The sequence below is a fragment of the Phalacrocorax aristotelis genome, chromosome 24, assembly GCF_949628215.1.
Source record: "Phalacrocorax aristotelis chromosome 24, bGulAri2.1, whole genome shotgun sequence".
Classification (NCBI taxonomy): domain Eukaryota; kingdom Metazoa; phylum Chordata; class Aves; order Suliformes; family Phalacrocoracidae; genus Phalacrocorax; species Phalacrocorax aristotelis.
Window position 1 is genome coordinate 7437666 of NC_134299.1, and position 12605 is coordinate 7450270.

At 52.5% G+C, this 12605-nt stretch overlaps 1 protein-coding gene across 18 annotated transcripts in view; it reads left to right on the forward strand.

Annotated features, from left to right (window-relative positions):
* The window catches only part of OGDH (oxoglutarate dehydrogenase), a 35537-nt gene that overhangs the window by 7626 nt on the left and 15306 nt on the right, over positions 1-12605 (forward strand). For 9 of the 18 annotated variants that reach the window (XM_075074613.1, XM_075074603.1, XM_075074609.1 and 6 more), the window contains 2 exons: positions 2768-2956; positions 8612-8702. In XM_075074613.1, the coding sequence (XP_074930714.1) occupies positions 2768-2956; positions 8612-8702 (280 nt within the window). Of the gene's footprint in view, positions 1-2767; positions 2957-8611; positions 8733-8831; positions 8935-12605 lie in introns of all 18 variants that reach the window. The other 9 variants (XM_075074600.1, XM_075074605.1, XM_075074601.1 and 6 more) reach the window with 2 other exon arrangements.

Sequence of the window (12605 nt, forward strand, 5' to 3'; positions counted from 1 at the left end):
TCGAGGCTGTTCTCAAAATCCCTCTAAAGCCTGAACTATCTGGGCTTGCTGCAGCCAGCTGGCTGTCCTGTCCTGCTTTGCCAGCACACGAGCAGCGGCACAGAGGAGTGGTGGGAAAGCTGGTCTGGGCTAATGCCTTGTGCTGTGGCCGCGGTGGGACGTGTGGCCATGGGACGGTCACAGCAGGGACCTGGTGTTGAGAGCGTTGAGGGTACTGAGACCTGGTGGCTGCCTGTGCCCTTAGGAGCTTTGAGCCCTCTTGGTAAAAATGAGGTGAATCTGAGCTCTCTTATACCCAATATATATATATTATACCCTATATAGAGAGGGTATAAGAGCCAGAGGAGCACTTGCAGGGCTGCCACCGGCACGGAGAGGATCGGAGGGGAATAACCTGATAAGCTTTATTACTGCTGTTACCTTCGGCAAGTGCTGGATTAAGGCAAAGTCCTCCTTCCCGTTATAAAGCAGGATAATGCTGATGGGGGTGTTCAGCCTCTCCCATGGGATACGTGAGCTCCAGAGGCACCTCCATGGGTCATCAGAAACTCCCAGGGTGGCCCTTGAATTTGAAACCGTATCAGCAACTTGGAAGCTGATGTTTTTATAGTGCTTATCAGGGCCCAGCCTTCAGCGGGGGCAAAGCCTGCGGTCAGGTAGCCTGAAATACTCTGGAATTACATGGGGCAATAAAGCATTTAGTGAAAGTGCCCGAGCTGTCTGAGCCAGTGCCGTACCTTGTTTGGAGAGCTTAAAATGAACTCAGGAGCAAATTGCATCTCTGAGAGGTTAATATTATTGAATGTCAGAAGGGAGGAGGTCATAAAGGCAACACTTCTGCTTCCTGGCTCTGTCCTGGTCTCCCCAGCACCGCTGCCAGTCCCCTTCCCTGGGCTAGCAGATGCTCCCTTTCACTCACCTGTCCTTATTTTCCAGTACATTAAACAACCTTAAAGCACCAAGCAAAGCATCCAGCCAGATTCCTTCCCATCCCAAGGGCACAGAGCCCATCCCGGGGTACTCGTCCCGCTGGCTCGCAGGAGCCGATGGCTTCTGGGGCACCTGTGAGCTCTGTAAGCCTGCGGAAGGGAAGGGGCTTTGGCTGCTCTCACCAGTGGCATGGGAGTAAGGATCAGACAAAAAGCAGCTCTCCTTCCTTCCCTACTGAAATTTCCTCTAGCAGACAGCAGTCAGAATGGGGTTGGGTGTTTTCTGTCTTTGCTTTTCATTTTTTGGTTTGGGTATTTTGGGGGGGGGGGGGGGGGTAGGCGGAGGAGCTATTGTTTATGAGTTACAGTGTCAAATTGTTCCAGATTTTATTTATGTTCCTTCAGCATGACCTGTTTCTAAATTTAATCACCTTGCGCAGCCGTGTGATGGGGCGTCTGGGTAAATCCAGGCTGGAAATAGCTCCTGGGAAAGGGGAGAGCTGGTACCCCTCTGGCAAAGGTCAGGTTTTCAGTCCCCTCCACTCTACTACTAGGGTGCAAAAGCTGCTTTTTCTGCCCCAAACCACCACTGGAGCTGTTCTCACAGCTCTTTTTGACTTGGTTTGAACGCGGTGGGCTTGGCTGGGCAGCGCTTTGCCCATCTCCGCATCACCGAGGTCGGGTTTGGTGCTCTCCGCAGACAGGATGTTCAGGGGTGTGCAGGGTGCTGAACGCTGGGCTCTTGCTCCTGGTCGGTGGAGACACCCTTGGGCTGAAACCAGCGTGCCGATCTGATGGGATTTGTTTGCTGTGGTTGGCATCTCAGGTAGGTGCTGGCACACAGATGCTGCTCTGCCTTGCCCTCGTCATTTGCTATTGCTCTGTGGCACGTGGGAAGCAGGAGGGGTGGGAACGTGATGGGAGGACGTGGCTTGGACTTCGCTCTGCTGGTTTCTCCCCTTCCCCACGTCTTTTGCTCCCTCTCCATGTAGGCAGAATTAACCTGGGTTTGGCCTGGGATGCTCTGGGCTCTTCAGGCAGTGCTGGATAAGTACCACAAAGTTACATGATGTCTGTCCAGGGCTTTTTTGGGGGTTTTTGCTTTATTTTCTTAACACCTAGAAATGCCCATCTGCAGAGGAGAACAGGAGCAGAGGTGCTATATGCCTTGCCACAGGCACGGGAGAGCTGGCTCAGGAGGGAGTATCCATATAGTGCTGTCATTGGTGTCACTGAAAGGATGGGGAAAAAATTGAAGAGGGGACAGAAAAAGCCATTGCTGGTCGAGGGCTGCACAGCAGGGCTTATACTGGGACTTGGGTCTCAGGCCATTTAGACCATGGGAAAGAGGAAGAGCTGTATTTGATTACATGGCAAAAATATTTTTCAGAAAATATTGTGGGTATTTAGAGGGCAGTCTGCTGCCCTGGAGAGAGGGAAACAAGATCCTGAAGGCCAGGCTGGGGCTCATTGCTCAGAGTAGCGGTTTCAAGAGATGAGCTGGGCAAGGGGTGTCACCCATGCCCTGTCCTCAGCGCGGCCCCCGAGGATGGGGTGCCTTTGGGGACAGTCTCATGCCAAAAGAAACAATCCAGATGGATGGGAAGTAGGATAATGGTGTAACTGGAGTAGTGGGAGAGCTTTGGTGTTCTGTCCAAGGCAGGTGCCTTTGGCAGCAGCTGCATGGAGCTGGGGCGCAGGGGAGGATGCAGCTCTGTCCCCTGGGGATTTTACTCCCTGCTGTGGCAATAGGGCAGAGACCCCAGTAACCTCCAGTGACAAGGTGTTTTTGGTCACAGGTGATGACCCTGATGCCTCTTTTCTTTCTCTTTTCCTAGTCGTGGGACATCTTCTTTCGCAACGCCAATGCTGGAGCTGCTCCAGGCACCGCTTACCAAAGCCCCCCTCCACTGAGTACCAGCCTTTCCACCCTATCCCAAGCCCAGTTCCTGGTTCAAGCACAGCCCAATGTAGATAAACTGGTGGAGGACCATCTTGCAGTGCAATCTCTCATCAGGGCATATCAGGTAAGGAGATGGGCTTTGCACCGAGGAGGAGCGTGTCCTCCTCAGGGAGGCACGCAGAGGCCGAGGTGGGCTGGAGCCAGTGCGGTTGATGCGCGCGCTGTGCGTGGACAGCGTGCAGGACGCGTGCTGGGCTGTCTGGTTTTTAACAGGAGCTGCTGATCTGTTGGGGCAGACGCTCAGCTGATGTTTTGCTGGACAATAGGAAGATTAACGCTATTGTCACCCAAACAGAGCGATTACGGTGATGGGGAGGGGGAGGTCTCTGCACAGGGTGGTTTGCTGCTTTCTGGAATGACGTTCCTGTGCTGTGGGCTCCTGCCACACTCAGCAGCGGTGTGGGACACCCATCCTGCTTCCCTTGTGTTGCTGAGAGAACTTCTGAGGTCTTGAAATAAAAGTTCAGGAAACATTTCCTTGAGATTTGTGATCAGGAAGAATGCTGTGGTGCCACTGGGCTGCAACTCAGACTGATGCTGCCAAAGTCAGCATGTTGGAAGAAACAAGTTTTGAGCAGGAAGGAAACATCCTCTGGCTAGAGGATGGCCAGCCAATATTTTAACTTGAGAGAACATTTAAATGCATTTCTACATCTGTGTCACTCTTTCACCTTTGGTTGCGCTCTGGTTTGTCAAGTGTGGGGGCTTTAACTGGGGCTGTGGTGAGAAGTTAACAAACCCAGCTGCCGTGGAGGTGCAGCCATGGTCTTCTCACCTATTCCTGCAAAGAAGCACCCACTACAAGTCATGTTTCTGCTCAGGTATGGGCAAAATCCAATGTACAAGGCCACAGATTAAGGCAAGAACTGCAGCACTGGGCAAGTCCAAGGGTCTGCCCAGCCTTGGCCCTGCTCTGTGGCATGAAGAAAGTGCCCCGGCCCTGCCTGCCTCTGCAGCCGAGGTGCTGACACCAGTGCCGGGGCACTGCTCTGCCCTTCTGTAAGAAGGGGAAGGTGGGACGTGTTTGTAAGGACCTGTATCTTCCCTCGTGGCTGATTCCGTGGGAGGTGAGCACCCTGCCAGCTCTCTCCAGCTTGGGCGGATCCTGGCAAGCCGTTTCTAAAGGCCGTGCAGCTCTCGCTGGTGGAACAAGCGGGCAGATGCCAAGTTCAAACAAGTGGTGACAGATTTAGTTGGAGGCAGCAGCTCCAAGTCAGTGATTTGAACAGAAAAATTTGTAATCTCTTCTGCATTCCCGTCACTTCCTCAGTCTCCGAATGGCAGCGCTGTGAGGCGATTGCTCTTAGATGTATTTTTATAAGCTGTCTGCAGTGAGAAATCCATTTCCCTTCCTACCCTGGTATTACTGTGGGGCGGTAGCTACTACAGGTGTCCACGTGGGGAAGTTCAGCACAGTGTACGGAGGTACAAAAGAGTAGGAAGGCAGGAGGAAGCCCTGCCAGTGATCAGTAACCTACTTAAAACACCAGGCAGTTTCTTAATTGGATCGTCCCTGTGGATTGTGATTGGATTGTGAGCAGTGACCCTGCCCTGCTGCGGTATCAGCGATGGCTTCTTAATTGAGGCTGTGGCTGCATGTCCAAATCATTATTTCTTTTCGAATCGTAGAACAGTTTGGGTTGGAAGGGACCTTAAAGTGCATCTAGTTCCAACTCCTCTTGCCATGGGCAGGGACACCTTCCAACTGGGTTGCTCAAAGCGCCGTCCAGCCTGATCTGGAATGTTTCCAGGGATGGGGCATTTACCACCTCTCTGGTCAACCTGTTCCACTGCCTCACCACCCTCACTGTCAAGAATTTCTTCCTAATATCTAATCTAAATCTACCTCTTTCAGTTTAAAACTGTTATCCCTCGTCCTGTCAGTACACTCCCTTATAAAGCAGCGCTCTCCATCTCCTACAGCCCCCCTTTAAGCACAGGAAGGCCACAATAAGGTCTCCCCGCAGCCTCCCTTTCTCCAGCTGCACAACCCCAGCTCTCCCAGCCCGGCCTCGCAGCAGAGGGGCTCCAGCCCTCGGAGCATTTCTGTGCCCCCTCTGGCCCCGCTCCAACAGCCCCGTGTCTGTCCCGTGCTGAGGAGCCCCGAGCTGGAGGCGACGCTGCAGGGGGGTCTCACAGAGCGGAGCAGAGGGGCAGGACCCCCCCCTCGCCCTGCTGCCCACGCTGCTGGGGATGCCGCCCAGGGCACGGTTGGCTTCTGGGCTGCGAGCGCATGTTGCCGGCTCACGTCCAGCCTTTTGTCCCCCAGCACCCCCGAGTCCTTCTCCGCGGGGCTGCTCTCAATCCCCCCATCCCCCAGCCTGTGCTGATACCGGCGGCTGCCCCGACCCAGGGGCAGGACCTTGCACGTGGCCTTGAGCCTCACGAGGTTCTCCCAGGCCCACCTCAAGCTTGTCCAGGTCTCTCTGGATGACATCCCTCTAGAGTATCAACCATACCACTCAGCTTGGTGTCATTGGCAAATGCACTGAGGGGCCACTTGGTCCTACTGTCCATGTTGCCGACAAAGATGTTGAATGATACTGGTCCCAGTACGGACCCCTGAGAGCCCCCACCTGTCACTGGTCTCCACCTGGACACCGAGTCGTTGACCACAACTCTTTCAGCATGATGATCCAGCAAATTCCTTATCCCCCAGGTGATCCACCCTCCAAATCCGTGTCTCGCCATTTTAGTGATGGGATGCTGTGGGGGACCGTAGCAAATGCTTTGCACAAATCCAGGTAGATGCCACCAGTGTCTCTTCCCTTGCCCACCAGCACTGTAACCCCATTGCAGAAGGCCACCAAGTTTGTCAGGCAGGACTTGCCCTTAGTGGAGCCATGCTGGCTGTCACCAGCCATGTCTCTGTTTTCCGTGAGCCTTAGCGCAGTTTCCAGGAGGATTTGCTCTGTGATCTTCTCCAGCACAGAGGTGAGACTGACTGGCCAGTAGACCCGCCCAGTCTTCCTTTTTTTTTCCTTATTAAAAATGGGGGTTATGTTTCCCCTTTTCCGGTCACTGGGAACTTCACCAGTCTGCCACGGCTTTTCAGATATGATTGACAGTGACTTAGCAACCTGACCTGCTAGTTCCCTTAGGATCCTCGTGCATCTCATCAGGTCCCATGGCCTTGTGCCCTTTCAGGTTCCTTAGGTGGTCTTGAACCTGATTTTCTCCTGTGGTGGGTGGTACTTCATTTTCCCCGTCCCCCCCGCCTTTGGATTCTGTGAATTGGGCAATGTGGCTAGAGCACGTGCCGGTGAACACCGAGGCAAAACAGTTGTTGGGTACCTCAGCCTCCTCTATGTCGGCTGTAGCCAGGTCTCCTGTTTCAGTCATCCGGGGGTACAGTTTCTTTTGTCTCTCTTTGTTGTCGTACATACCTGAAGAAACCCTTCTTGTTATTTTTCACGTCCCTAGCCAGGTTCCGCTCCAGCTGTGCCTTGGCTTTCCTGATCCCCTCCCTGCACTCCTGGGCCATATCCCTGTCATCTCCCCAGGATGTGTGTCCCTGCCTCCACCGCCTATGCATTTCGGCTTTGTGTTTCAGTTTGGCTAAGAGGCCTTGACTTAGCCAAGCTGGACTCCTGCCTCCCCTGCCCAAATTCTTGCATGTCGGGACTGAGAGCTCTTGTGCCCTAAGAAAAATGTCTCTAAATATCTCCCCGTTCTTGTTCGCTCCTTTGCCTCTGAGGGCAGTTTCCCAAGCGATCCCACACACTAGCTCCCTAAACAGCCCAAAGTTTGTAGTTTGGAGGTTTAAGGTCCTGGCTCTACTTTTTACTCATCCTTTACCCCTCAGGATTGAGAATTCCACCAGGGCATGATTGCTGCAGCCTAGGCTGCCTCCGGGCTTGACCGCTGTGATAAGTTCTTCCACATTAGCGAGCAACAGGTCCAGCAGCGCCTCTCCTCTGGTCGGGCTCTCCATCATCTCTGCTAGGAGGTTGTCCTCAATGCACTCCAGTAGTTTCCTGGACTGCTCGCCGTTTGCTGTGCTGCTTTTCCAGCAGACGTCAGGTGGTTGAAGTGCCCTGTCAGGATCAGGACCTGTGAGCATGCTTCCTGCAGATACCTGCTGTGGTCTTGTTTTGGGTTGGGGGGAAAAAATCTGCCTGGCTTGCCTTGTGTGTGGAGAACAACAAGCAGCACAGCTCCTGTTGGGGAAAAGACCTTCTCGCTTCTGCACCGATTTGAGGATTTGCTGCGTACCTGCAAACTGTTGAGCTGACCTCGAAGCCACGGGGTGCCCCCAGCTCAAAGCTGTTTGCCGGACAAAGTGGCCTTCTGGTCCTGGTGGGAGCATCTTGGCTGTGGGAAACAGTGTGGTGAGCTTGCGTCCTGCCGACTGCTAAATAATGGGCTAGCCCCTGTGCTTTGTTGCAAGATGGACAAGCAAATAGTTCCCAGACAAAGCTGGCCCAGAAGAAGAGCTTTCCGTGTGGCCACCACTCCTCAAACGTGTCGTCATCTGGCCCTGCAGAGAGCATGGGGGGGATCGGTGCCTCAGCATCGATGTCTGATTTTTCAGGCTCTTTGGCTGGTGAAACAACAAAAATCCTTTCCTAAAACCCCCTTGGGATAGTCTGAATAGGATTGCTTTTCTGGTAAATAAGGTCAGATCAGTATGTCTGGTTTGTACAAGAGGTTTAGTAATCCCCTCGTATATGAGTGATATTTCTAACTGGTAACAGATTTGATGGCCGGGAGTATTGTTTTCACAGCACAAAGAAGGCACCGCACCCCGAACCATGGCAGTAGTGTTTCCTGCCCCACTCCCAGCATAGCTGAGCCTGAAGCTTTGAGAGCAGGAGCTGTCAAGAAATAAACTGTGGCTTGCCAATGGGAGGGTGCTGGCCGCTGAGTTTAGTTGAGTTTGCCCAGTGAGGTGTGGTGGGGTCTGTCCGTGGGATCTCCACCTGTGAAGGTGAAAAGGAAGACCCCTCATTACCTCTCATGATTCTCTTTGGTTCGCGATGCGGATTCAAACCCAGCGTGGTGACTCCTGGCCTGACTGCTGCCACCAGGAGCCATCAAGGTTCTCTGGGTGCCAAAGCTCTTTAGTGTTTCCACGCCTGCCCCTTCCCAGAAGAGCAACGTCGGTGTTCCAAGTCCTGCTGTAGGCTCCTCTCTCCAAAAGGGTGCTGTGAGCTGCTGACCTCTAACAGCGCAGACAGGCAGATGTTCCTCAGACATGTTCTTCTGCCTTTCAGGAGCTACCGCTGCTGGTGGTGACGCTTGTTTTCACTGCCTCATTGGCAGGAGAGCACCTAGATCTGCCAAAATCTGGAAAACCGCCTCTTCATTTGCTATGATGCTTAGGAGGAAACCATCGATGTGGAGTTATTTCACCCGTAGAGAGGAGGTGCTTGGGTTGGACACCAGGCAAGCAGTGGGAGACCTGAGCACCTCAATTCTGGAAGGTCTGCTGTGAAGATGGCCTTCCCCCTGCCTGCCCTGCTGAGGGCTGACTTCAGGGAGAGCAGGGTGGGCCTTGCAGCAGGTGGCACTCACACCTACATGCTGTAGTTGACAGTAAACCCAACTTCTCCAGGCTTTAGTTGCAGACAGAAATTGGGGTGGCTCTGCAGAAAATGTGGAGGGAAACTGTGCATGACTTTTTTTTTTTTTTGTTGGGTTTGTTTGTTTTTGTTGTTGTTAAGGAAGGTCTCTTCAATTAACTTGTTTTAATGCTAATCTGTGTTGTTGCTTCCAGGTCAGGGGTCATCACATTGCAAAGCTTGATCCTCTCGGCATTAGTTGTGTAAATTTTGATGATGCACCAGTAACTGTTTCGCCAAACGTCGGTGAGAATTACTCTGCAAATTAATTCTAATGTAATTTAACTTTTTTACCCCTCCCCTCTTTTGTTTTTCTCCTTTTCTGCTCTCCCTCTTGGTTCCTGTTCTCCTTGCCATTCCTGGCCCATTTCATAGATTCGAGGGCATCATGTAGCACAACTCGACCCACTGGGCATCTTGGATGCAGATCTGGACTCCTCCCTTCCAGCCGATATTATCACATCCACAGACAAACTGGGTGAGGGCTTGGAGTGTAGTTAGTGCTGCATTGCTTGAGCTCCTCCCTCTTTCACAGCTTTGTAGGTAGATTGCTTCACCAGTAAGGGGGGAAAGGTCTTAAGTTTCCTTAGTAATGATCACTCTAAATTTATAGTCGACCAGTTGACCGGCCACCGCGGAGCAGTTCTGCCCCCCTCTGGCTGTCACGGTGAATGGGTCTTGTGCCAAAACCCTATTGCTCAGCTCATGTTTCTCCTCCAACCAGCGCCAATTAATTATGTCATTGAACTCACTCATCCAGGGGTGGAAGCAATTGCATCTTCTGGAAATGCAAAGCAGAGAGGTTTTGTGTTGGTGAGAGCTGGCGGTCTCTTCCCTCAGCTCCTCTTGCTGCTCTTGGGGGCCCCAAGAGCTGGGGGGAATGGGCTGGCTTCATCTCTGCAGGGCTGAGAAGCACCCCTTGGTGTGCCGCTGCGATGACGCCCTGCCTTTCTTCGCTCGCAGCTTGCTGCAGCATCTGTAAATCCCTTAATTGCCCCCTTTTTTCCAAGACTGAGCTATGAGTCCCTGCTGGTGATCATGACAAGGAAGCTTTGGGATGCATTCCCATCCGAGTAGAGAGGTGGAAATCCCAATGCCTTTGAGCGAAAGATGCATGAGTGTTGCACAGAAGTGTGTGTGGTGCCTAGGACTTGAAATCCTAATGTAAAAGTGCTTAAACTCAGCACCTCTGAACGTGCTTTAGATTTGATCTCTGTAGTATGCTGCCATTCTTCTAGCTAGAACGAGGTTGCGGCACTGAGCTCTTTCACCTTGCTGGTGCTTTCCAAGGGTTGTTACCCTGGCACTACGAGCGCTCGAGAGGCATGCTTCTAACTTAGAGTAGAGCAGCAGTAATGATACTAACCTCGCACAACTGAAACAGCTGATCAGAGCGTACGGTGCATGTAAACGATCTTGATTCCTTGTTCAGCTACCAGTGCAGGGACGCCAGCCCTGGACCTGCTGGACCTTCGTACAGGATTACGTGTACTGGGAGCGGTAGGGAAGGATTAGGTTTTGGTTGTCCCGGCTCGCTGGATGATGGGAAAGCTGCTTCATCCCGAGGTCTGGACTTCTGACATGCTTGTCTGGAGGACCAAGCCCTGACTGTGCCTTGGGAGCCAGCCAGCTCTGGGGTGGAGCAAGCCCTGTGCCTGGGTGGTTTAGGTGGGCAGAGGTGGGGAGATGATGGCCATGAACCCAGGTGCAGGAAAGGACACAAGTACTCATAGCTAGCATTCCGAGGGGAGCAGGGAGACTATTTTAGGTGACTTTGAAGCTGCTCCCAGTGGCTGGGGAGAGGGAAGGGTGAGGAAAACCTTTTCTAGCTCAGGGTTTTTGGCCTCTGCTGTGGGCACTACTGTCAGCAGAGCAGCAGAGGAGAGACCTGAAGCCCTGTGCCAGATGGACATGTTTCCTTTTGAGAAGAGAGCAGGGTCTGCATGAAACCGAGAGCTGGCTGGCTTCAGGTGGTTGCAGTGACAGCTCTCCCTCACAAGAAAAGGGAGCCAGAGGTGGGGAGCAGAGTTACCATGCTGCTCAGTAATTCATAGACTCACAGAGTGGTTTGGGTTGGGAGGGACCTTCAAAGGCCAACTAGTCCAACCCCCCTGCCGTGGGCAGGGACATCTTCCACTAGATCGGGTTGCTCAGAGCCCCGTCCAGCCTGACCTTGAACACTTCCAGGGATGGGGCATCCACAGCTTCTCCGAGCAACCTGTGCCAGTTTCTCACCAACCTCCTTATGTGCAGTCTAAACCTACCCTCTTTCAGTTTAAAACCCTCACCCCTTGTCCTGTCACTACAGCCCCTGGTAAAATGTCTCTCTGTGTCTTTCCTACAAGTCCCCTTCGTATGCCGAAAGGCTGCAGTAAGGCCTGCCCAGAGCCTTCTCTTCTCCAGGCTGAAGACCCCAACCCTCTCAGCCTGTCCTCACGGCAGAGGTGTTCTATCCCTGGGATCATTTTTGCAGCCTTCTCTGGACCTGCCCGAACAGGTCCATGCCTTTCTTGTGCTGGGGACCCAGAGCTGGATGCAGTGCTCCAGGTGGGCTCTCAGGAGAATGGAGTAGAGGGGGAGAATCACCTCCCTCGACCTGCTGGTCATGCTTCTTTGAATGCAGCCCAGGAGATGCTTGGCTTTCTGGGCTGCAATTGCACGTCGATGGAGTATGTCGAATTTGTCACCTACGAGCATCCCCAAGTCCTCCTCCGCAGGGCTGGTCTGTCCATCCATCCATTTCTCAGTCTGTGCTGGGACTGGGGATTGCCTGACCCTTGCATTTGACCTTGTTGAACTTCATGAACTTCACATGGGCCCACTCCTCCCTCTGGATGGCATCCCTTCCCACTAGCATATCAGCTGTACCACTCAGTTTGGTGTCACCTGCAGCCTGGCTGAGGGTGCCCTTGACCCCACTGTGCCATCGACGAAGATATTAAACCGTATTTGTCCCAATATGGACCCTTCAGGGACACTGCTTCTTACTGGCTTCTACTTGGCCTGCTTCAGTGGGGAAAGTCAATTCAGAGGGTTTTTCTTCTACTTTGACCGTGTGGTTCCTCTGAAGCAAGGTGTGCTCCAGCAGCGTCCTCGCTTCAGATGCAGAAGAGCCCAGGAGCCCTAAGCAGCCCAAGAACAGGTCCTCCGTTGGAGCCCCAGCTGCAGAGCTGGGCTGACAGTGTCGTCACGGCTGTAACAGAATCTGGGTAAAGCAGTAGCATAAGCTCCATTTTTCCTGCTTTTCCAGGGTGAGCGGTCACGAGCCCAGCAGCATGACCTAGCCCAGCTTGCCGCAGTGGGAAGTGTTCAGGCATGGCTGGTCTGTAGTCATCAGCTGGAAGAGAATCTCAGCCTGTGACCTCCATGACTGAGCCAGGCGTTAAGTTTAATTTCTTTTTCTTTGGGGCTTTCAGACTAAAATACATGCCATTGTGGCTCCTGGTATTGATTTAATTACCAGGAATCCATGAATTCGTAGGAAGTAACAAGTGCTGAGAACAAGCTATGCTGGTATCAGCCGCTAGTGCATGCTGGGGTTACGTCCCATGGTAGGACCCCAGACTCAAATGCTGTGTCTAATCAAAGGAGGCTTTATTATCTTGCTGCAAGTATTATTTATACTGAATAGACTGTCCCCTGGTATCCTTATCCTGGAAAACCTCATCTAGTCAATCTTAAAATACAGCTTGAAAACAGCGCTCTGCAAGAGGGGAGGAGGGCAGCGCTGGTGCAGAGCATAGGCAGAGCTCTGGCTGAGCCTAAGATCGGGTGTCACTTGCTTGTGGCAGAGAAAGCCAATTTCTAAGCAGATCCTGCTGGCTTTTTGTGCTTTGAAAGAGTATTTCTTAACACTTGACAGAACAGTTAATAACAGGAGTGGTTTTGAAACTTGGAAACAATCTTGTTTCCTCTTTCTGAGCAGTGAAATCCTTAAAGGTCAGCTTTTGTGGTGCAAGCTCTGCTGCCAACAGCTTAAACCATGGCTGGGCAGCACTGTAATACAAAGGAGTTGCACGGTTAATCTCAGAAATTGATCTTTCTTCTCAGTTGCCTTTTGTTTAGCAACTGGTTTGTGTCTGGTTTGGAAGATGTCTTTGGATTAAGCAGTGTAAGCTCTGGAGAAAATGCAAGGAGGGGAAAACCCGC